This window comes from Chlorocebus sabaeus, chromosome X (genome assembly GCF_047675955.1).
Source record: "Chlorocebus sabaeus isolate Y175 chromosome X, mChlSab1.0.hap1, whole genome shotgun sequence".
In the NCBI taxonomy this organism is placed as follows: Eukaryota; Metazoa; Chordata; class Mammalia; order Primates; family Cercopithecidae; genus Chlorocebus; species Chlorocebus sabaeus.
Window position 1 is genome coordinate 82,641,508 of NC_132933.1, and position 25,301 is coordinate 82,666,808.

Sequence of the window (25,301 nt, forward strand, 5' to 3'; positions counted from 1 at the left end):
AGGCGCCCACCACTACGCCCGGCTAGTTTTCTGTATTTTTAGTAGAGACGGGGTTTCACTGTGTTAGCCAGGATGGTCTCGATCTCCTGACCTCGTGATCCGCCCGTCTCGGCCTCCCAAAGTGCTGGGATTACAGGCTTGAGCCACCGCGCCCGGCCCATACATGAGTATTTAAAGCAGTACTATTCATAACAGCTAAAAAGTGGAAATGACCCAAGTGTCCATCCAGTGGTGAATGGATAAACAAATGTAGTATACCTGTACACACTGGAGTGTTGTCCAGCCATAAGAAGGAATGAAACACTAATACGTGCTACAGCATGGATAAACCTTGGAAACGTTATGCTAAGAAGCCAGCCACAAAAGACCACATATTGTATTATTCCATTTATATAAAATGTTCAGAATTGGCAAATCCACAGAGACAGAAAGTAGATAGTTGCCCAGGGGCTGGGGGAATACGCAGTGACTGCTAATGTGTCCCAGGGGACTCAAATGATGACCAGGCATCAGGCCCCAGCATGAGGGGCAGTAGGATGCCTTCCTTTGAGGAATGACTGTGTGCAGCTCTTCAGAAAGAACTCCTGTAAGGGCCCTGTGGCAAGAAGGCGAAGAAGGAATTCCTCATGTCCTCCCCTACCGCATATAACCTCCCTCATCTCCTGCCTCTCTTTGGTTAGTGGCAGGCGAGTCTCTTCTTCAAGGCAAGCACTTCTGTGCTCCTGGGCATGCAGTACCTTCATTCACAGGAAAAACAGCTTTTGGGTCTCTGAGCAGCCATAGTGGGTCTTATGCTGGTCAAACAGTTTGTGCAGAGCATCCATATAAAGTGCGTGGTATTTGTCCACCATCTCCTGGCTTGGGTTTTCAGTTTGGGGCAGTGGCAGAGGCTCCCCAACTGCCAAGAGAGATGGGAAAAGAGAAAAGGAAAGTGTTAGAACCTCCTCTTCCTGTAACTTCCCTCTCCTACCTTTGGCCTGACTCTCGCATCCCAGATCAGCTCCCACCTTCCCCTCTGCTGCCGTCTTCTCTGGTGGGGCCAGGCTGAGGTTGAGGTTGAGAAACCTGAGGTGGCATTGGGGCTGAGAGTGGCACTCACCCACAGTGACAATAGGCCTGGCATATGGCAGGAGCCCAGTGGAGCCTTGACAGAAGCTTTGTCCATAGAAGACACAAAAGTAAAAACCAAAGATACGGCGGAAGCAGCTCTGGAACTTGTACATCCTGCTGTCCTTATGGAACAGCACCTGATCATACACCTCAGTTTCCCCAAAAGTGAAGGTGGGGACCAGATGAGCCCTGTAGGAAAACTCCAATTTATTTTCTAAACACAGTCTAGGATGAGACCCACCCTGGAAGAACATTTGTTTGCTTGCCAGGCCCTCATCTATTTTGGTGAAATCCTGGTAACATAAAGCATTTTTTCTTGCACTAAACAGGGTTTCCCTATTTAATGTCTCTTGTCATGAAATTTTCAAGGCCAGTGAGAGTGCTGTCCCTGGGCCAGGATTACAAGGGCAAGATATAGCGGGGTGGGGGTGGGGGGGGCGGTGGTCAGGGAAGCAAGAGAAGTTGAGCAGAGATCCCCAGAAAGACCCATATCATGAAAAGTTTCCAGAAGGTGTCAAGGAGGGGAATATTCAACTCTGTTTGTATTAGTAGAAAGCACAGAGAAGATGACAGTAATTTTGCACAGATGCCCATACTTTGTGTGATATGCCCTTCACCCAAGGGGGCAATGCGTAAGGTGTTCTGTCCTTGAGTTATAGGATTAGAGCAGAGGAAAGTTGTCTCCCTTCCACAGACCATGAGAATCCACCCTGAACAGTGCCCTGGGTAGTCAGGCTCAAATTCCGTGAGGGAGAGAAGAGTAAATCTCTCTTACACAAATCTTGGTGACTTGCTAATAACAATCTCTCAGCACTTTGACATATGTTACATTACTGGTTCCTCACAGCAAAGGCCGTGGAGGGCACAGTGGAGGATGCAGAAGTACAGGTTCAGAAAGGGATGGTCACTCAGGCAGTCAGTGAGTGGCAGGACCTGGACTAGAACCCAGGACTCCCAGCTCAGAGCGCTCTTCCCTACATGATACTTCCAACTGGTGAACAGGCCCCTCAGGCAAGGTCCTTGGAAGAAATACTCCCCTCTTCTCTAAGTCTGCAATAGGACAATTGTCCCTGTGTCCAGAGAGCTGGCCTGCTGACCCAATGGGGCACTCTACAGCTCCAGCCCTGGGCCCCTAAATCACAGTGACTAACATTTATTGATCTCTTATAGTGTGCCAGGGACGTGGTAAGTGTTTTGTGGGGATACATTCATTTAAAGCCCACAATTACCCTATGGAGTAGGTACAGTTCTTAGCCACATCATTAAGATGAAAAACACCAAGGCTCAGAATGGTTAAGGAACCTGTCCCAGAGTGCACAGTCATGGAACCAGGATTTTAAATCAGGCTCCTGACTCCCAATCCTGCACACACACTCATTATACTGTACTGCCCCATGCACTTACCGTTAGCAGACTGGTGTAGATATCAGTATTGATAGAGATAATGTGGGCATCATCTATATGCCAGCGCAGCTTTGGCCCAAGCCCCTTGATATTGAACCTGGGTTTATGGTTTGACCTCTCAGAAACTAGTCGAGCTATCTCAGAAGGACTGGATGACCCATCTTTCTTACTTGGTAGTATGTTCCTTGAGGGCAAAATTCACATCTGATTCATCCTGGCCTCACCTACAAGGTCATGCTGCTCAGGGAACACCATGCACTGCCCCTCTGGGGGGAGCACCTACCCATGCTGGAGGGCTGTGCGCACGAACCCCTTGCGCTTCTGGAGAATGAGGGTGGTGGTGTTGGGCACACTTTGCAGGGCCTCACCCACACCTCCCACTACAATGCCCACGAGGTTGCCAGTGCTATGGCTCAGCAGATAGTCGATGGCTGGCTGGCTCACGGAGCACACACCTAAAGAGAATCAAGGAGCAAAATGATCAGGAGAGGAGAAAATTGCTAAGAGAGAACACTCTATTCTCTGCTCTTCACTGGCTTGTTCCCATAGTTCCTAGGAGGAGAGGAGCAATGAGATGGTACTAAAGAGTGTGAAGAAGAAAAGGTTGTTGACAAACAGAATAGCTCATGTTGAGGCAATATCTTCATTTTGCAGGAGGCACTGAGTCAAAACTGGTAGGAAGGTTTTCAGTGGGATAACCAGAAGGACTTTCTGAATCCCATGTATAATGGTACCCTTTTTTTTTTTTTTCCATTAAGAGAAACAGCTATTATTTATTGAGCACATACTCTGTGGCAGGCATTGTGTCAAGTTCTTTTTTTTTTTAAGACAGAGTTTCGCTCTCTCACCCAGGCTGGTGTGCAGTGGTGTAATCTCGGCTCACTGCAACCTCCGCCTCCTAGGTTCAAATGATTCTCCTGACTCAGCCTCCTGAGTAGGTGGGATTACAGGCGCCCACCACCACGTCCGGCTAATTTTTGTATTTTTAGTAGAGATGAGGTTTCCCCATGTTGGCTAGGCTGGTCTCGAACTCCTGACCTCAGGTGATCCACCCACCTCAGCCTCCCAAAGTGCTGGGATTACAGGCGTGAGTCACTGCGCCTGGCCAGTGTTGAATTCTTTACTTGCATCATCTCCCTTAGTCATCATCCCACAACTGAGGTCAGACTGTTTTCATCTGCACCACTTTATGGATGAGGAAACTGAGGATAGTTTGCTCAAGACCACGTAAGTGGCAGAGCTAGGTTCAATCCCAGGCAGCTTAGCTCCAGAACATACGCTTTTGACTAGTATGCTACAATGACATGGGGGCGGAGGGTGGGGAGGAGGGGATGGGATTTAAAAGGGTGCATTTCCAAGCAGAAACATGGACCAGAAGCTCCAGTAAGTATGGTCAGAAGCACCTTTGGCCATGAGGTACTCCCTAACAAAGGGGATCTTGAAGAACCAGGACAGCGTGGCCAAGTGAGGAGTGATGCCTGGGAAAGTCTTCGAGAAGCCTGTGGCCTCAGTGCAGAAGTTGCAGAAGGCACCAAAGGTCAGGAGGCCGTGGGGGTGAACCCCCATGAGGTAGTTGTGCTCAGGTGACAGGTCCTTTGTCTTCAGGATCTGCAGCCGTGGAGAGAAATGCCAGAGGTGGTGGAATGAGATTACATGCAGAAACAAGGGTGGTGACACTTCAGGGATCAAGGCGCTCTCTAAAGCAGAGTTTTCCGACAGATTTTCTGAATGGGTTTCAGGAGGGCTGAGATATTGGTCTCTGAGGCCATTGGACAACAATCTGGGACAGCTAGAACTGCCAGATCTCCTGCCTGCGGCTAGAAGTAGCCTCAGCCATCCATGTCAGTGTGCATTGTGCAAGTTATCATTGTCTACGAACACTTTTGTGAAAAAGATCAGGAAGCTTGGCTCTAAAAGTCAGGGCAGTGCTTGTTGTATACTCCAAAGAGTGCCCTGAGGATCAGCATAGCAGTACATTTCCGGAACCTCCTCCTGGCATTGTTTCCCGCCAATCCCCTTCCAGTGCCTATCTAAGTAACTTGTATTGAACTTGGAAAACCCTGCTTAGATATCACCATGTCTGTGAAGCCTTTCCTTATCCCCCATCTGAACTACTTCTGCACCTTGTGCCAAACAAATAATGTACTTTATACTAATGTCCTCCCCATTAGATGTGAGCTCCTCGATGGCAGAGAATTGCATCCTGCTCATTTCCCTGTGCTCCTGACATGTGGTTCAGAGTAGATTTTCAATCCATGCTTATTAAACTGATCTGAACTGTGCTTGCCTTCCGCCTGTGTCAGCTGGTAGGTGATGCCAAGGGTGTACAAAGTTTCCTAGCAGAGTATGGAGTGCTCAGTAGAAATGTTGAATCTTGAAGTATATTTAGCATAGACTGAGACTTCCCTGGGATACTTATCTTCCTTATGGACAACTCTAGTCATGTGGCATAAATGACTTTTGCCTCAGAGTTTTGGGAACTCTGAGGACACTGGGGAAGAGATACTTACCGTAATGGGGAAATAGTCCCTGATGTGGGTCCAGACACACCAGTTCCTTACCCAGGCCGAACGCCTGCCACCTGAGACAAAAGCAGTAGGGGATGATGTCAGTGTGTGCCACCCCATACATTCTACGGGCTCGGGGATTCCCTGGCATGGCTCCGCTAGAGAGGTGGGAAAGGAGGAGACCCTAGGATGGTCCTGTTTGGCCCAGCTCCTGTGGCTCTGAGAACTTGGATGAGGAGCCTGTGGTATGGCAAGTGGGACTCCCTGGCTGCAGGTTCTGATGGAACATTCTTCTTTCTAGGTCTGTGAGTCTTACCTCGCTCTGGGGTCTTCCAGTCCAGGAACAACCAGGCAAGGTAAAGCGCTGGTAGCGGCCACAAGGATGTAAACAGCAAGTAGATGAACAGTGGCTGCAAGATCCAAACTGATGAGGGACCAGGTTAGACCAAATTTGTGCTGCCACCAGAACTTGACTATGCCCAGTCCCATCACCAGCCCTCCACATTACCTAAGCCTCTGGTCCTGGCCCTCAACACAGTCCAGATCCTGTTCATCATCGTCCCTGTCTACTTGTCCTTCAAACTTTTCCTCTATCATCTACCATGATACAAGCCTTATTTCTCTGCCTACCTGTCATCCCTGTCCACCTGCTTCCCTGTACAGACACTATCTCTGTACTCCTGCTCTCTACTTCCTACCAGTTTTTTTCCCTCCTACCCCCATTTGGTAACCATCTTTTTCCTCTTGTCTCCTGTCTCCCTCTCTATCCATCATCCCTCGTTAAGCCACTAGCCCACTCTCCCTCACCCCTATGCTATCCATATCTTCCCACACACTGCCGACCCAGCATCTGCATCCTTCTACTGTTTCCTATCCACGATGCTTGTCCTTTTGCTCATTCACCATTCTTTCCATGGACACTGTCTTCCCCCATGCTACCTCCACCCCACTCCCAGAATAGACAACTCTATGGTTCAAACCCAGGCTATACTTCTTTAAGTCTGGAATGCTAATGTTTCCTCTGTCCTATTCCCCATGATCATAAGGGAGCATTCCCTGGGCCTCACTTTTCCTCTCTAGATAGTAAGGATTAGGAAGGGGCTGAAATTAACTAGATCTACTCATATCCATCATGACCCTGTTCCATTCCCCGCCCCTCCCCCTACATATTCTCACTGTCTCCTGGGGCTCTATCTCATTCTTCTCCAGGGCACTCATGGAACTCGAGACTCCTTGGTTTTACCCTCTAGTACAATCTTAGATGTTGGAAAGGCTCGAGATGAGACTTCACGTGGCCCTGAAAGTCACCCTAGATCTGGCCCTGGCTTCTGACTCTGGCTTCTTGCTATGCACTCTTGGGTCAATACTCACAGATGGCAAGGTAGCTCAAAGGCCACTGCAGAAGCATCAGACTCTGGAAGTGACTAGGCTGCTTGGAATGAGGCATGATTCTTGGGAGCCTGAGGGAGGCAGAGATCTCAGAACAGTGTTCCAACCAAAGGTGCTACCAGCCTCTGGAAGTTCACTTAATTGTGAATGCATATGACTATGAGGAGTTTGTACCTGCCCTCTTCCCTCTTGTCCTTCCCTGCCCCCCACCCACTGCAGGGGCAGGTTCTGAAGTACAAGGACTGCCCCGTCAGGTCTGGTCCAGCCCATTTGCCCTTTGACTGTCTTTCCTAGGATTATTAGCACATCAAGATGGAGAAAGGTGAGAATGACTGCCATGTAGTCGGAGTGACACAGGGACCTAGAGAAGGTGAAACCCCCTCACAGGCTACTCAGAAACTGTAGGGATTGTGACCTTAGGGAGATGACTGCTGAGAAGGGAGTTCTGGGGATTTGTGGTGTGGGGAGCACCTGGGATTTGGCCTTTGTTGCCCTGAAGCAGGCTGCTTTGGGGCTGCCCCGCTTTTAACTTTTAGTATAAAACTTTCCAAAGACACAAAAAGCGAGAAGATGCAACAAATTTTTATCTTCATGTTCATCTTCAACAACTATTAATATTTTTCCATACTTGTTTCATTTATCTCCCCACCTTTTTTTTCCTTGGAGTATTTTAAAGCAATTCTAAGATAGCATGTCATTTCACCCCTAAATGCATCACTGTGCATCTACAAAAAATACAGATGTTTTCTTCCATATCACCCTTAACAAATTTAATAATTCCTTAATAATATCTATAGTTGGCCAATTTGAATCACATCCCAAACAAGGTCCACTGGTTATATTTGGATGTTACGTGCCTTATGTCTCAGTCTCTTGCTCTTTGTCTGGCATGATAAAATAGAACCCAGATACAGAAAGCCACTTAAAACAAATGTATTGGTTAATGAATTATTGTAAGACAAACACCTTGTAACCACCACTTGGTGAAGAAGATGAACTTTTCTATCCACCCCAGGATGCTCTCCATGTGCCCCATTCCAGCCACAGCCCACTTCCTCCTCCCAAAGTAACCATCCTCTTGACATTCAGGTCATCTTTTCCTTGCATTTCTATGGTTTTCTTACCTAAATGTACTTCCCTAATGACTGTGGTTTAGTCTTCCCCATTTTAAATATTGATTTGCCCTTGAAGTTTTCTCTCTCTTTTTTATTTTAGCTGCCCAGGCTGGTCTTGAACTCCTGAGCTCAAGAAATCCTACCACCTCAGCCTCCCAAAGTGCTGGGATTACCAGCATGAGCCACCACACCTGGCCATTTTTACTTTTTATTTTGGAATAGTTTTAGATTTATGAGAGAGTTGCAAAGATAGTATAGAGAGTTCTCTACACCCTTCGTGTAGCTTCCCCTTTATGTTAACATCTTATTAACAATGGCATATTTATCACAACTAAGAAACCAATATTGGTGCATTTATATTTACTAAACACCAAGTTTTATTTGTACTGTATCAGTTTTTTCCACAAATGTCCATTTTCTGTCCCAGGATCCCATTGGAATCTCACATTGCATTTAATCATCCTTCGTCTCCTCCAATCTGTGACAGTGTCTCTGTTTTTATTTTATTTTATTATTTTTTTTAACCACATACTCAGATTGGGTTAGTTTCTCGGTCTTTCCTTGACTTCCATGACTTTGGTGCTTTTGAAGAGTTTAAGTCGGTTCCCCCTCCACCCCTTTCCTTTCCTTATGCTTTAGCTGTTGAAGAGCTCACAGGATTTGACCTGTAGAATTTCCCACAGTTTGGATTTTGCTTATCTCATACTTACGGTGCTTCAGCATGTTCCTCTGTATTTCTTGCAGATTGATAGCTGAATTCAAAGACTATAGTGATCCAGATTTGATCCCTTTGTCAAGATCTTATTTTTCTTTTAATATAGAACAATCTCCCTTCCTCCCCTCCTTTTTTTCCATTGCCACTGACTTAGTGAAGACTGTTTTTCTTTGGAGTAAGCCAGTCTTCCAAGCTTCCATGAGCAGGGGTGGGGTGTGGAGCGTGATTCCTAGGTGAGTCTCAAATACAGGCCAAAGTGGGAGGGGAGGAAGCAAAACCCTCACTTCTCTCTTTGACTCTTGCTGTAACTTTATGCCCATTAAAGCAAACGTGGTTGTGTGTGTGTGTGGTTTTTGGTTTGTTTTTTGCTTTTTCCACCTGAAGATTGCATGCCTCTAAAGAGATTGGGACCGTATCTTATTTGTCAGTATGTCTACTCTTAATGCCTGAAAGCCCTAGGGCCTCGGTGTTAAGAGAAGGATCAGTAAGTGAGGATCTTAGTTTGGGGTCTATGGTTGGATGATTTCTTACATGTAATGAGATCACTAGAGTCCTATGGGGGCATATGTCCTGGGGACTTGAGTGGGGGATGAGAGGCCATACAGAAACAGAAGACAAGGAACACATTACAAAAGGGGAGAAGAAAGAATGAGAGAAAGGAAGGAAGGCAGGTGCTCACCTTTGAGGCACTTTGGCAAAAGAAAAAGTTCTGCCTACTTTGCCCTCCCACTCCCCGTCTTCCTGTTTACTGGAAACCAGCCTGGCCCTAGAGCAAATGTTAGCACTCAGGTCTTACGGCACCACTGCCCTACTGATGTGTTGACATCCCGTGGTTGAGGATGGAGACTCGCCCCTGACAATACGGGGGAGATTAGCACTCTGTCTTTCCGGAATAGAATATCCTGGGCCTACACCAACTCCCTCTCCATGCTCTCTCATCCTTGTAAATTGTCTTCTCCAGGAAGCAAGCCTCTTGGGTTAACTTTTAATAATGTGTGAATTCTCAGTTTTTCTCCTGTATTTCCTCCTGCCTCCCCTAGAAAAAAAAGGAAGTAAATTGTTGAGAAGACACTTGAGCTAAGAGAGTTGATCTGTATATATATTTTTCTTTTTAGCACTAGATCCCAAGCATCGCCTTAGTATTTTAACGTTTACAATGCCGTGGATCTCCACATGATAATATGTAACAAACTAAAGCCACTGTGTATATTACATAATGACAGTATTTATATGCATTTGAAAGAAAAGTGTGCTGCAAGCATATTATTTATTCATTCTAAACAAGGCTTGGGTCAGGTAGAGAGAGGTTTCTGGAATCCTTGTATAATTAAGTTACTCTTCCACTCCTCAGAGGTTTGCACCTCCAGGTTGGAAACAATGGCTTTCTTGCTTTTTTCCCAAAATGGAAATTTATTTCCTTTTATTTCTGATTATGAAAATAATCCATGTAAATCATAAAATTTTCAGAGCCCTCAGAAAAGTATAAAGGGAACAAAAGTAATTCACAATCTCACTATCCAGAAATGACCACTGTTAACTGTTAACATCCTAGTATCTATCTTTCTTGACTTTTTGTCTATACAAATATAAGCATAGGTATAGTGTCACTGTTAAGAGTTCGGGTTCTTGAGTCCAACATATCTAAGTCTGTATCTCAGCTCTGCCACTTAAGTGAACTATGGCAGATGATTTAATTTCTTAGTGCCTCCGTTTCCTCATAAGTAAAACGATAATTATAATACCCACATCACAGGGTTGTCATGTAGTTAGAATAATTCATGTGAAGCACTTTGATCAGCGCCTTGCTCATATATATGATCATATTAAAAACTCGATACATGTTAGTTATGATATATATTACCCAAAATGGGATTATATTCTATGTCCCATTTTGTAACCTGCTTTTTCACCCAAAAGTTTATCGTGGACATTTTTCATGTCAATCTTCTTCTGTAACATCATACATAGCATTTCATTGTATGGGTATGCTATAATTCATTTAACCAATCTCCTATTATGGAGGAAGCACTTATTTTTAGACCTGTCTCTTCCACACTCTGGTCAGATCTTTAGCTCTTTTAATGGTAGGTGAAAGGTCACTGATCAGAAACCCTCTTTTACTTGGAGCCTTCTCAGTGGCACTGCTATGTCCTCTCCCCCAGCACTTTCTAGGAGTTAGTGTGGTACAGAAAGTGAAATGCATTTTTTTTTTTTTTGAGACAGAGTCTCACTCTTGTTGCCCAGGCTGGAGTGCAATAGCGTGATCTTGGCTCACTGCAACCTCTGCCTTCCAGGTTCAAGCGATTCTCCTGACTCAGCCTCCTGAGTAGCTGGGATCATGGGTGTGTGCCACCACACCCAGCTAATTTTTGTATTTTTAGTAGAGATGGGGTTTCACCATGTTGACCAGGCTAGTCTTGAACTCCTGACCTCAACAGATCCACCAGCCTTGACCTCCCAAAGTGCTGGGATTACAGGTGTGAGCTACCGTGTCCGACCTGTGAAATGCATTCTAAAACTTCCATCAACCTGGGTATGTTCCAGGGATCAGGCAGCCAGGTCAGCAGAATCAGCCTCTCTCTCCAAGGAGATGACCATGTCTGAACAAAGGGCTTGATTTTCTTCTTCAAACAACTCAGGAAGCAAGCGCTGTGGTCTGAATGTGTCCCCCAAAGTTCATGTGTTAGAAACTTAATTCCATGACGAGTTGATGGGTGCAGCACACCAACATGGCACAAGTATACGTATGTAGCAAACCTGCACATTGTGCACATGTACCCTACAACTTGAAGTTTAATAATAATAAATAAATTTAAAAAAAAAAAAAAAAAAAAAAAAAAAAAAAAAAAAAAAAAAGAAACTTAATTCCAAATACAATGCTGTTAAGAGGTGGACCTTTAAGGGATAATTAATGTCATTATCACAGGAAGGGGCTAGTTATCATGGGAGTGGGTTCATTATCACAAGAGGGAATTCGTTATAAAAGCAAATTTGGTGCTTTCTCGCTCTTGCTCTTGCTCTTCTGCCTTCTACCATGGGATGACGCAGTAAGAAGACCCTCACTAGACGCAGGTCCCCTAAGTTTGAACTTCTCAGACCCCAGAACTAGAAGAAATAAATTTATTTTCTTTGTAAATTACCCAGTCTGTAGTATTCTGTTATGGCAACACAAAATTGTCTAAGATAGCGCGTTTCATGAAGGCCACCAGTATCCTACTAGACCTGGCAGGGCTGTTGTTTGGATTCACCTCAGTTAAACTGAGGAAATGTTTAAATGCAAGCTAAGTCCAGGGCTGAGGTGACGCCTGGAAAAATGGGATTTGTAAGTCCCATCACTGAGGTCAGCCTGTACCCAGGATAAACTAGGTAAGAAATCTGTGTTTCATCAGTGTCTTGGTTTCTAGGCTTTTCTATTGTTTTGTTTTCCTTTTGAGAAACATTCAGTCAGCTCACCTGAACTAATGATTAGTGTTTTACAACTTCCTAGGCCAGAGTGTCTGGGGCATCCAGGGATTTTCTTGGTATCTGGGTGGTCCTGGCCACCTTGCCTGAATTACATATTTTTTTAAAAAGTAATAGCTAAAAGAAAACCTGGGAATGTGGAGAACTGGTTGTTAGTAAGGACATGATCCTTTCCTTTTGTTTTTGTTTTCTTAATATGACATCAAGAAATTGTAGTAATAATAATCCTTGACTGATGACATACTTTCATTGTTTTATGAATGTCCTTCTTTTCTATCTATCCTATCTGTCCTCCTTTTCTATCTATGTATCCATGTATCTGTCTGTCTATCTATCTATCTATCTATCTATCTATCTATCTATCTATGTATGTATATATCTATCTATCTACCTACCTACCTACTTACCTATCTATCTTTATTGATTCAGGTTTTTCCAGTTGGAATTTCTCTCTGGAGCACTACACATGTAAAGTACTGTCTTGCCCCTGGATCACAACTTAGCAGCTAGTTATCTGGCCTTGGCCTTCGCTTTCTTCTCTGAGAGCTGAAGGCATCTTCTTGATGCTACAGCTTTGGTAATAGAATTCTTCTTTCCCTTATCTTCAGTCCTTGGCCTGTAAGCATTCATCAGAGCAGATTCAAATTCTCAAGTGATTTCTGTCACAATAGGATGTGGGCAGCAAATAGCTAAAATAGGTCACAGAGGATGAAGAGGTGTCAACATTCTCCTAAGCCAATGTTTGGTCATATGAGGATCTAGGTATCAAGACGCAACTTGATGTTCTAAGATCTGGAATGTCAGCAAGTGGGGAGGTCAAGGCAAAAATAAGCCAAGAGGGAAGGCCATTCCAAAAAGTGGCAAAGCCAGTGGAAACCACCCAGGCCTAGTCCTAGGTCAAAGGTTAGTGGATATCGAAAGGGCAAGTGATCTTGGTCTCTCTGTCTGGGTGATTAGAACAATCAGACAGGAGACTTGCCATTTTCGCACCTGCTTTGACATGCTGGGCCAGGCTGTCATGCAGTGTCACTGGCTAACCTCAGCTTATACCCAAGTTACCCTACCTGCCTCTGGCTTTCTTCCTTTTCTTTTTAAACATGTTTTGGTGCAAAACAATCGGATGAATTCATGCTGTAGGGTATGTGTGTGTGTTTGTAAATAGCCAAGGTAGGGGCAGCAAAGATCAAGGATTTATTTAATGCAGTGTGATAGCTGCAGGAGCAAACAATTGGATGAATTCGTGCTGTAGGGTGTGTGTGTGTGTGTGTGTGTGTGTGTGTGTGTGTGTGTGTGTGTGTAAGTAGCCAAGGTAGGGGCAGCAAAGATTGAGGATTTATTTAATGCAGTGTGGTAGCTGCAGGAGTGAAAACCATGGTGTGCAAAGAAAGAATCTGTCATATCACAGAATGTGCCTAGGCAAATGCTATCTGGGAAGCTGCTTCCATTTCTCCAACATGACTGAACTGTGAGGGACTGAGAACCCATCAGTGTGAAGGGCAATGGTTTATTGGCTGCAAACTCTCCGGGGCTTATGCACCCACCAGGGACTCTTTCTCATTCATTCTCAAGTCCAGGAATGGCTGCCTGCGCCCACTGGGTAACAGTCATTCATCTCATACATTATATCCTTCATAAGTAGGTAACCCCATTGGCCCCTTAATGTTTCTGGAAGATCTTAGTTTCCCACTCTTTTTACCTTTGGTGTCAGAGATACTACAGGAGACATAAAGAATCATAAAACTGGGCCAGGCGTGGGGGCTTGTGCCTGTAATCCTAGCACTTTGGGAGGCCGAGGCAGGTGGACCACTTGAGGTCATGAGTTCAAGACCAGCCTGGTCAATATGGTGAAACCCCATCTCTACTAAAAATACAAAAAATTAGCCGGACATGGTGGTGGGCACCTGTAATCCCAGCTACTTGGGAGGCCGAGGCAGGAGAATCACTTGAACCTGGAGATGGAGGTTGCAGTGAGCTGAGATCGCGCCATTGCACTCCAGCCTGGGTAATAAAAGCGAAATGCTATCTGAAAAAAAAAAAAAGGAATCGTAAAATTTTTCATCTTACCTTCTGGGAGAAGTAGCTGGTGTGGCTTGACGTTTCCAAGGCCTCATCTTTATCTTCTAAGAGATGGCATACTTGCCAAAGTTACTGTAGCTGCTGGGGCTGTGGGTGGAGAGGGATGCCCTTCACTGCAGGGTAGTGGGGAATTACATCAACTTTTATTGTCCTTAACCTGTTCTCAAAACTAAAGTAAACTTAGTGTATGGTTTATTCAGCCTCTGGGAATGAGAAAAACATCTTTTATGCCCCAGAGCTGTGACCTGTTTACAGAGAGGAGGCAGGGAGACCTAGAAGGAGTCAAGACCTACAAGCTGAGCCAGAGGCTGCAAACTCAAGTGTCTCTAGGGATCGGAGATACAGAGATGAGGGAGCCAGGCTGAGAGTTGTAATAGGGAATGGTGGGGACTCTGTTGACCCAGAGAGGGCGTGTTCCTTCTAAAGGCCTTCAAATTTAGTTTCTCCAACTTTTCTTAGAAAAAACTTTGAACATACAGGAAGGTTGAAAGAATAGTATAATAAACAACTGTCTATCATCTACCTCTCAAATTCAACAATATTGTGCATATTTATTTTATCTCTCTGTACATATATGCATATGTACATGTGTACATGCATATATGTATGTATGTGTGTCTTGTTTTTCTGAACCATTTCAAATTTAAAAACAACCATAACTGTGCTGTCCACATAAAACACAACTACAAACAGATTTAGCCCAAGGGCTGCTAATTTGTTACCACTGGGGAAGGGCTGGTATGAGGTGCATAGACCAAGTGTTCGGTGCCAAGAGGAAGTCCTGGTAGTGCAATCAATAGCTGAGAGATCTGGCGTGCAACAAGGGGTGGATTAGCAGAAACAGGCATGGCCTTCTAGCTCCTTCCCTATCTTCTTGTTTCTGAAAAGAATATGTAATGCTTTTCAGATCTACTAGGGATTTTTTATCTTTTCCTTTTTGTGTTAATTATGAAATATATCATGCATATAAAATAGTTGAAAGAATAATATGCAAATATATGTGTGTCTGCCCTCTGACTTAAGAAATAGATGCTGCCAGTAGTTTCTAAGGCCCCTGTGTGCCTCTCCCTGTTCTCGTTCCCCTGTACCCTCCCCTACCATGAGTAACTGATGTGTTTGTCTATCATTCCCTTGATTTTATTTACAGTTCCATCGCATATGTATGTCTTCCTAAACAATAAAACATTTAGGTTTGTCTGCTTTTGGCATAGAAACATTACACACACACACACAGAGTATTTTTCTGTTACTTGATTGTTTTCACTCAACACTATGATTTTGATACTCATCTTTGTTTACATAAGCAGCTCTATTTTTTGTATTCCATTGTATGAATATGGATGTACCACAGTTCATTCATCCATGTTCTTATTGATGGACATTTATATTGTTTTTTTCCTATTATGTACATTGCTTCTAGAACATTCTATTTTATGTCTTCTGGTGCTCATGTGCAAAAGTTTCTCTAGGATCTATAACTAAGAGTGGAACTGCTGGGTCATATGGTCTGTGTGTATTCACTTGTACTAGAGCCTACTAGATTGTGTTTTCCAAAGTGATTGTATCAATATATGCCTTTGCCAGAGTGTGAGAGTTCGCATTGCTCCATATCCTCTGTGACACTTGGCTTTAACTAACTTTAAAATTGTTGCCCATCAGTTTAGTGTGAGATGCTACCTTGCTGTGGTTTTCATGTGCATTTCCTTAATTACTAACGAGTTTGGGTGTGTCAGTTCATATGTTTATGAGCAATATTTCTTCCGGAAAATTCTTGTTTATGTTTTTATTGATTTTGCTATTGGTTGTTTTTCTCTTATTGATTTTCAGGAGCTCTTGATATGTTCCATATATTAATCCTTTGTCAGTTAGGTGCTGGAACTGTTGACATACCAATGTGCGGTGAGGTATAGAAGACATAGCCTCCAGAGCCAGACCATGTGGATTCAAATCCCAGCTCCATTTTTTACTAACTGTGAGATCTCACACAATTCAACCTCTCTGTGCCTCAGCTTCCTTAACCTCTTTGAGCTTCTTTGTTCTCATCTGTGGAGTACCTAATTCATATGTTATGATGATGATTAATTGAATTAATATGTGCAAAGTACTTAGAATGGTGTCTGTTTCATAGTAATCAAGACATAGTTTTTTTAAAAAAAACTTTTATTTTAGGTTCCGAAGTACATGTGCAGGTTTGTTTTATAGGTAAACTCATGTTACAGGGGTTCGTTGTACAGATTATTTCATCACCCAGGTACTAAGCCTAGCACCCATTCATTATTTTCTCTGATCCTCTCCCTCCTTCCTTCCTCCACACACAAGTAGGCCCCAGTGTCTGTTTGTGTCCATGCGTTCTCATCATATGGCTCCCACCTATAAGTGAGAACAAAGGCATAGTTTTAAATAAAATGCTCCTCTGAGAGTAGGGATTTAAAAAAAAAATTTATAAAGTACCTTTTATTTTGTTACAATGTTTTCTCTTTTAAATTTCTAACAAAGTAATAAATTCAAGTAATAAAAAATAAAATAGTATGGAGGGTTTATGATGAAAAAGAACAGTTCTCTAACCCTCTCTCCACTTCCTAAGGGTAAACAATTTTAACTCATTTTGGTTTTAATTCTGGAGATTATCTCCCTAAGTCTAAACAATATGCTTTGATCTGTTCACTGATGTATCTGAAGGGCTGTTGACAACACTTGGCACATAGTAGGTGCTCAATAATATTTGCTGAATGAATTCTCCTTTTCCTAGTTGGTAGGTTGTCTTTTCACTTTTTATTTATTTATTTATTTATTTATTTATTTATTTGAGAGAGAGTCTCACTCTCTCACCCAGGCCCAGGCTAGAGAGTGCAGTGGTGCGATTTTAGCTCACTGCAACGTCCACCTCCTGGGTGGAATTCTTGTGCCTCAAGGAATTCTTGTGCCTCAGCCTACCAAGTATCTGGGACTACAGGTGCATGCCACAATGCCCAGCTAATTTTTGTGTTTTTTGTAGAGATGGAGTTTCACCATGTTGGCCAGGCTGGTCTCAAATTCCTGAACTCTAGCAATTCGCCCACCTCAGCCTCCAAAAGTGTTGGGATTAAAGGCGTGAGCTACTTTGCCCAGCCCTTTTCCCTTTTTTAGAGATTTTTTTTCAAGTTCTTAATTTTAATGTGGTTGAATTTATCAATCATTTCTCTTGAGGTTTATACTTTTTGCGTGTTGTTTAATCAATTCTTCCCCATCTGAGGTTTTAAAGAGTTTCCTATGAATGTTCTTCCTAAATTTAAAGTCTATTTTTCTTAAAAATTTATTCATAACTTTAGGGAAAAGAAAGGGCTGCAAAAATAGCAGGTTTCGATAGTTACAGAAAAGAGTCTCCACAAATATTGACCCGAGTGATTCTCAGTCTGTAAATGGAGCTGGGCTAAGCCTCTTGGCTCCTCTTCAAGCTCCTTCCCTGATGTTTTTAGTCTCAGGACCAAGTCTTCCATCTCAGCCCTCCTCTGCCAACCACTGCTACCTCACATTTTCTCTAGCTAAGATTCCTTGAAGAAAAGTACGAGTAAAAAGGCTTAAGCGAAATCTTTTTTATATCTATCTCATTCATTTGTTCAACAAATATTTATTGCGTGTTACGTTTCATGCAGTGTTCTAAGTGGTGGGGTTACAGAAGTGAACTAGACAAAGTCTCTGTCCTCATGATGCTTACATTCTAGGGAGAGAAGACAACAGCAAACATATATAATATCATATCATATCATATCATATAATACAACATAATACCAAGTTGTGCTACATTCTGCAAAATAAAATAAATCAGAGTAAGGGCGCTGGTTAATGCGTTGCAATTTTAGATAGGTTGGCAAAGGAAGGCATGTGGCTCTAGGGGAAAAGTCACTGCAGACAGACAGAATAGCAGGTATAAAGTCCTTGAGGCAGGAGCATGCTTAACTTGTTCAAGGGGCAGCAAGTGGGCCAGCGTGGCGAGCAACAAGTAGAGAAAGGAGTAGGAAGTGGGGTCAGAGAGGTAGTGGTAGGGTTAGCCATGACAAGTCTTTGAGGACATAAGTTATCTTGAGTCATCAATGACTGCCTATTGGGTAGTAGCAAGGACTAGGGCCGGATTTCTATTCTGGTCTCTTGGTCCCTGGTTTCTCTTCCCTTCACTACCCATTTAATCTTTTGAAATTTCCTTTTGCACTTGTCACTTTCAGGTACTATTGCTTAGGAGATAAAGGCTAAATTTCACAGCCTCTGAAAGCTCTCCCATGTTGTTCCCTCTACCTGGAATACCCACACAGCTCTTCTTTGCCCAAGGTTGCATGACCAACCCAGTCAAGACAAGAAGCCAGTTTTCTTGACTCTCAATTGTAACAATAAGAACATATTAGAACTAGAATGATTTCTGTTAGTTGGGATGTGGGTTCAGTGCATGTGACAGAGATCCAAAATAAAATATGGCTTAAATAAGTTAAAGATCTATCTCTTTCTTCCTTTCAGTCATCACAAGGTATCTGCGTTACTGTGGCAGTTCTGCTCAGTGAAGTTGTTAGGGGCCCGGGCCCCTCCATGCCCGGGGTGTTGGCCTTACTTGCATTATCCATGCCGGTTCATCACCAGGTCTCCCTAGACCATTGTGATAGCCTCTTAATGTCCTCCCTGCTTTGGCATTTGCCCTTTTAAATTCTATTTTCTACAAGACAGCTAGAGGAAGGCTTCTAAACTGTAGGCCAGATTTTGCCATTCCCTGCTCAAAACCCTTCCAATGATGAGGACAATCTTTAGACGCTGATGTGGAGTGACTTTCAGAATATGTTTTAGTGAAAAAAGCAAGTTACAGAGCACCATATATAGTAATACTACCTTTTGTATTACTGGTATGGGGGGAATAAAAATATATATATTATATATCATATTATATACATTATTATCTATTACATATAATAGATCTAATATATATCTATTATATATAATAGATCTAGAAATGCTTTTTGTTGCAAAAAGTACTCTAGAAGGAAAACAAACCCCAGATTAACAAAAATGGTTATCTGTAGAGAGAGGGAAGGGACAGGTTAGAGGGGGTGGAGATGGAAGTGAGATGTCTCTGGATATACTGTATCATATCAGCTAATAAGTGTGCAGGGAGTGATAGAAATAGAAAAACATTATTGTACAACCTCTGATGAAATAATAGTGTCAGTCAATGATGATCATTGGCTGCTAAAACCATGAGGTGAAAGGTTGATGTAGAATGTCACAATGAAAAGATCAAGCTGTCACCACCTGCATTTCTGATCAAACTTAGAGTCACTAAAAGTGGGGCAACCCAATGTGAAGGACCTACCTATACTTATTCTTACCTCTAAAGTTAATCCCGAATCTAAACAAGCCTTGGACTAACTTTCAGTTTACAAGAAATGGAATAAAGGAACAAATTAAAAGATACCACAGGGAAGCAAACAGAAATCCAGAATCCAGGACTTTTTACAGGACAGTAATCTAGTTTCTTTAAGAAGTCAGTGGATCCGGGCTTGGAGACATGTACCTGTAGTCCCAGCTACTCGGAAGGCTGCAGGAAGATTGCTTGAGCCCAAGAGCTCTGGGCTGGAGTCTGCTATGCCAATGGGGTATCTGCACTAAGTTTGGCACACGTTTGGCATTGATATGGTGACCTCCTGGGAGCAGGGAACCACCAGATTGTTTAAGGAGGGGTGAACCGAGCCAGGTTGGAAATGGAGCAGGTCAAAACTCCAGTGCTGATCAGTAGTGGGATCGTGCCTATTAATAACCACTGCACTACATCCTGGGCAACACAGTGAGACCCCTTTTCTTAAAAATAAGTCAGTTGTATGAAAAAAGTGAGGGACAGGAGATGAGGGACTGCTTTAGATGAAAGTAATTTATGGGACATCATAAACCAACTGGAAACAATTTTAAGGCAATGAGGGAAATTTGACTATGGACTGAGCATTAGATGATACCAAAGAATTAATTTTGTTAGTTGTGATAATGGCTTTATTTTTATGTAAGAAAGTATTCATATTTTTCAGATGTGACATACGTAAGGGTGAAATTTGCTTTAAAATACTTCAGCAAAAATAGAAAAATTGAAATAGATGAAGAAAGTGGCATTATCTTGATAATTGTTGAATCTAGGTGATGAATTTATGGAGGTTCATCATACTATTCTCTCTACTTTCGTATCTGTTTAGAAACTTTCATAATAAAACATTTTAACTCCTCCAACAATTCCTCTTCTCACTTAGAAAAAATATCCAAAGTCAACACCTTGATCCTTGAGGTCCTACTTGATCTAGTCCCTATCACCTCTCTTACCTCATCTTTCATTCTCCCCCTGTTCATTTCACCCTGGCCAGTTACCAGGCCATCTTGCTGTTCCCTAAACATGCCAAGTAGATTCCTTCTCAGTGTTTTTGTCCTTACTGGTCCATTTGCTTGGACTGTTCTTCCCCCAGTGGCAGCTGGTTGCCTCACTTCATTCAGATCTCTATCCAAATAACACATTTCCAGGAAGGGTCTCTGTCAGCACCCCAGCTGAAGTCGGACTCCCGCTGAGCCCTTGATTTTTCTTCATGGTACTTGTCACTACCTAATGGTGTGACTTGCTTACTTGATTGATCGTCTGCTTCCCTAAACTAGAATACAAACTTTCTGAGGGCAGAGTCTTTGTTTTATTCAGTGCTGCAATCCCAGCATCTGTTAGGTTGGCGCAAAAGTAATTCTGTTTTCTTTTTTTTTTTTTTTGAGACAGAGTCTCGCTCTGTCACCCAGGCTGGCATGCAGTGGTGCGATCTTGGCTCACTGCAACCTCCACCTCCCTGGTTCAAGCGATTCTTCTGCCTCAGCCTCCCGAGTAGCTGGGACTACGGGCACGCGCCACCATGTCTGGCTAATTTTTGTATTTTTAGTAAAGACAGGGTTTCACCATATTGGCCAGGCTGGTCTCGAACTCCTGACCTTGTGATCTGCCCACCTCAGCCTCCCAAAGTGCTGGTACAGGCGTGAGCCACCGCGCCCGGCCTTAGTGCAAAAGTAATTCTATTATGTTGCACCAACCTAATAGAACAGTTCTTGCCACATAATAGGAACTCCATAAGCATTTGTTAAAATAACCAAAGAACAGGGTAGTGATCACTTGAAAGCACTGAGCGATTTGTCAGGTTGACACATTTGCTGAACTGCTAATCCTCTACGAACACCATGTGCTATAATGACCTGTATATGTCATATGGTGTGAGAGATCTCGGAGATAAGAGTGAGGCATCTCCCAGACTCTGCTTGTCTTCAGGGAGGACTTGTTTGCACAGATGCTTTTGGGCTGTGTTACCTGGCTTACCGCCAGGCGGTTGGTTTGTAAAGGGGGTGGAGCCCTCCTCCAGCTATCAGCATGACTGCTCTGTTTTCTGACTCACCAGTTCCCTGTCCAAGGCCATCCCTAAGCTCTGTTTTCTTCCAGTTACTGGCGAAAGCAGGAAAACTGGTTGCTGAGAAAAAGTGCCACCAGGTCTTGGGAGCCAGCATGTGGGCTGTGAATGTTTTTAGTTCTTCCTCAGACATCATGCCTTGAGACTGTGGTGGTTTATGCTGTGGAGGCCTGAAAAGAGTGGGTTCCCTGTGACAGTCTTGGACCTGGTAGCAGCAGTGAGTCTGAAGGTCTGTTTCCTTCCCTCAACAAGGAACCGTTCGCCTATCGACTTTACATCCAACCTCTCTCCATTGTCCCTCTTGGTACTTTCTTGTTATGTGGCGACAGGATAGAAGTGAGCTTGGGCCTGTGGCACCTGAGGGGTGCCTGAGCGGAGGCCCTATTCAATTCTTTTCAGCTCCACGAATGCTAAGGGACCTTGACCACCGATTTTGCTGCACACGAAGATAATAGTGTTGTGCCATTGGGTTGCTTCTGCCTAGAAAGCACCAGGACCAAGGAAAAACCTTTGTAGGCTCTGAGGAGGGCCCCACTGTTTTCTCTTCAGGGAACAGACACAAAAGAACTGCAAGCAGAGGAACTCTAAATCCTAAGCCCATCTTCTGGGAGTCCCTTCCGTTTTTTCTATTATTTTTATGGTTTGATGATTTAAATGAAACTCTTTAATTACAATACACTTAGGTATACGGCATGACATTTTAGCTCTTTTCTCCAAATAATAGCTTACTTTCCCTGTAGCAGCATTTATTGAACAATCCACCTCTTCCTTGTTTATTTGTGAGGGTTCCTTTATCCTGTATTCAGTGTGTGTGTGTGTGTGTGTCTGTGTGTGTGTGTACACACAGACATATATATATATATGTTATTTCGACTTTATTCTTTCAGATGAATTTTAGAATAAATTTCTTACATTTCAGACAAAACCCTGTTAGTATTTTATGTACATTAAACATTCAATATAATTTGGAAATAATAGCTTCACAACATTGAATTGTCTCATCCAGGAACATGGTAAATCTCTCCGTTTATTCCCACATTCCTTTACTATCTCATTAATGTTTGTAGCTCTTTCTCCCATTGTGTTTTCTAATCTGGTCGTTTTTGGTATGTAGGAAAAGTTTATTTTTGTGTATATTATCTTGTATTTAGCTGAACTCTTTTATCAATTCTAACCATTTCTCAGCTTCTTCTCTTGAGTTTTTAAAGTAAACAACCATATTGTTTGCGAATAATTTATAGCTTAGTGATTCCTGGGCCAAGTTCAGATATTAGGCTATCATAAGGTAAACTCAAATTCTATTGGCACAATATAATAATACATTGTAATTTGTTCCTGAAGACTCATCTCACCCTGTAAAAATACCAAAATTGATCATGAAAATAAATGAAAAGAAAATCCAAATATATTATTTTAAAAACTCTTGTTACCTATGTAAAACCAAACATTCAATAGAAATGTTATATCATAAATGCTTCTTTTGGATTGACTAGCCTAAAAAAGGAGAAATGCTTCCTTTGGAGGATTATTTTTTCTCAGAGAGTGGACTATCTCAGATGCCTTAAAATAGACATCCATTGTGAACATATGAAAAACTAAATTTGTACACTTTAAAAGAATGAATTATATAGTGTATTAGTCTGTTCTCATACTGCTAATAAAGACATACCTGAGACTGGGTAGTTTATAAAGGAAAAGGGTTTAATTAACTCACAGTTCAGCATGACTTGGGAAGCCTCAGGGAACTTACAATCGTGGTGGAAGAGGAAGCAAACACATCCTTCTTGACATGGCAGCAGGAAGGAGAAGAATGAGTGAAGAGGGGAAAAGCTCCTTATAAAATCATCAGATCTCATGAGAACTCACTCACTATCACAAGAACAGCATAAGGGTAACCACCCCCATGATTAAATTACCTCTTGGCCAGGCACAGTGGCTCATGCCGGTAATCCTAGCACTTTGGGAGGCCTAGGCAGATGGATCGCCTGAGGTCAGGAGTTCAAGGCCAGTCTGGCCAACCTGGTGAAACCCTGTCTCTACTAAAAATACAAAAATTAGCCGGGCATGGTGGCAGGTGCTTGTAATCCCAGCTACTCAGGAGGCTGAGGCAGGAGAATGGTTTGAGCCCAGGAGGCGGAGGTTGCAGTAAGCCAAGATTGCATAAGACTGCACTCCAGCCTGGGAGACGGAGCAGGACTCTGTCTCAAAAAAAAAAACCAAAACAAAACAAAAAAAAACACGGAAAAAATCCTCTCACCAGGTCCCTTCCATGACACATGGGGATTATGGGAACTATAATTCAAGATGAGATTTGGGTAAGAACACAGTCAAACCATCATTCTGCCCCGGCCCCTCCCAAATCTCATGTCCTCACATTTCAAAACACAATCATGCCCTTCCAACAGTTCCCCAAATTCTTTTTTTTTTTTTTTTTTTTTGAGACATAGTCTCACTCTGTCATCCAGGCTGGAGTACAATGGTGTGATTTTGGCTTACTGCAGCCTCTATCTCCTGAGTTCAAGTGATTCTCGTGCCTCTAGCCTCCTGAGTAGCTGGGATTACAGGCACCCACTACCACAACTGGCTAATTTTTGTATTTTTAGTAGACATGGATTTTACCATGTTGGCCAGGCTGGTCTCGAACTCCTGACCTCAGATGATCCAGCTGCCTTGGCCTCCCAAAGTGTTGGGTTTACAGGGGTGAGCCACTGCACCTGGCCATTCCAAAGTCTTAACTCATTCCAGCATTAACTCAAAAGTCTAAGTCCAAAGTCCCATCTGAGACAAGGCAAGTCTCTTCTGCCTATGAGCCTGTAAAATCAAAAACAAGTTAGTTACTGCCTAGATACAATGGGGGTACAGGTATTGGGTAAATACACCTGTTCCAAATGCGAGAAATTGGACAAAACAAAGGGGCTACCGACTCCATGCAAGTACTAAATACAGTTAGGCGGTCATTAAACCTTAAAGTTCCAAAATGATCTCTTTTGACTCCATGTCTCACATCCAGGTCACACTGACTTGGGAGGTGGGCTCCCATGGTCTTGGGCAGCCCTGTCTCTGTGGATTTGCAGGGTACAACTCCTCTCCTGGCTTCTTTCACAGGCCGGCATTGAATGTCTGTGGCTTTTCCAGGTGCATGGTGCAAGCTGTGGATGGATCTACCATTCTGTAGTCTGGAGGATGGTGGCCCTCTTCTCACAGCTCCATTAGGTAGTGCTCCAATGGGGACTCTGTGTTGGGGCTTCAACCCCACATTTCTCTTCTGCACTGCCCTAGCTGAGGTTCCCTATGAGGGCTCTGTCCCTTCAGCAAACTTCTGCCTGGACATATAGGCATTTCCATACATCCTCTGCAATCTAGGTGGAGGTTCCCAAACCTTGATTCTTGACTTCTGTGCACCCACAGGCCCAACACCATGTGGAAGCTGCCAAAGCTTGGAGCTTGCATACTCTGAAGCATAGCCCCAGCTGTACCTTGGCCCCTTTTAGCCATAACTGGAGCAGCTGGGACACCAGGCACCAAGTTCTTAGACTGCCCACAGCAGGTGGGGCCTGAGCCCAGCCCACTAAACCTTTTTTTCCTCCTAGGCCTCCAGGCCTGTGATGGGAGGGGCTGCCGCTAAGGTTTCTGACATGCCTTGGAGACATTTTCCCCATTGTCTTGGTGATTAATATTTGGCTCCCTGTTACTTATGCAAATTTCTGCAGCCGGCTTGAATTTCTCCTCAGAAAATGTTTTTTTCTTTTCAGTCACATTGTCAGGCTGCAAATTTTTCAAACCTTTATGCTCTGTTTCCTTTTGAACACTTTGCCACTTAGAAATTTCTTCTGCCAGATACCCCAAATCATCTCTCTCAAGTTCAAAGTTCCTCAGATCTCTGGGGCAGACGCAAAATGCCACCAGTCTCTTTGCTAAAGCATAGCAAGAATCACCTTTACTACAGTTCCCAACAAGTTCCTCATCTCTATCTGAGACCACCTTAACCTGGACTTCATTGTTCATATCACTGTCAGCATTTAGATCAAAGCTGTTCAATAAGTGTCTAGGAAGTTCAAAATTTCCCCACATCTTCCTGTCTTCTGAGCTCTCT

The 25,301-nt window shown here is 43.3% G+C and overlaps 1 protein-coding gene across 1 annotated transcript; it reads right to left on the reverse strand.

Annotated features, from left to right (window-relative positions):
* Positions 1-374: 374 nt before the first annotated feature.
* On the reverse strand, positions 375-6,509 carry AWAT1 (acyl-CoA wax alcohol acyltransferase 1). Its single transcript, XM_007991975.3, has 7 exons — positions 6,393-6,509; positions 5,338-5,445; positions 5,025-5,095; positions 3,918-4,122; positions 2,798-2,969; positions 1,100-1,299; positions 375-898 (listed from the first exon to the last, which is right to left on the reverse strand). The coding sequence occupies exons 1-7, from the start codon at positions 6,466-6,468 to the stop codon at positions 744-746; spliced, it is 987 nt and encodes a 328-aa protein (XP_007990166.3). The 5' UTR covers positions 6,469-6,509; the 3' UTR covers positions 375-743.
* Between the last annotated feature and the right edge of the window lie 18,792 nt (positions 6,510-25,301).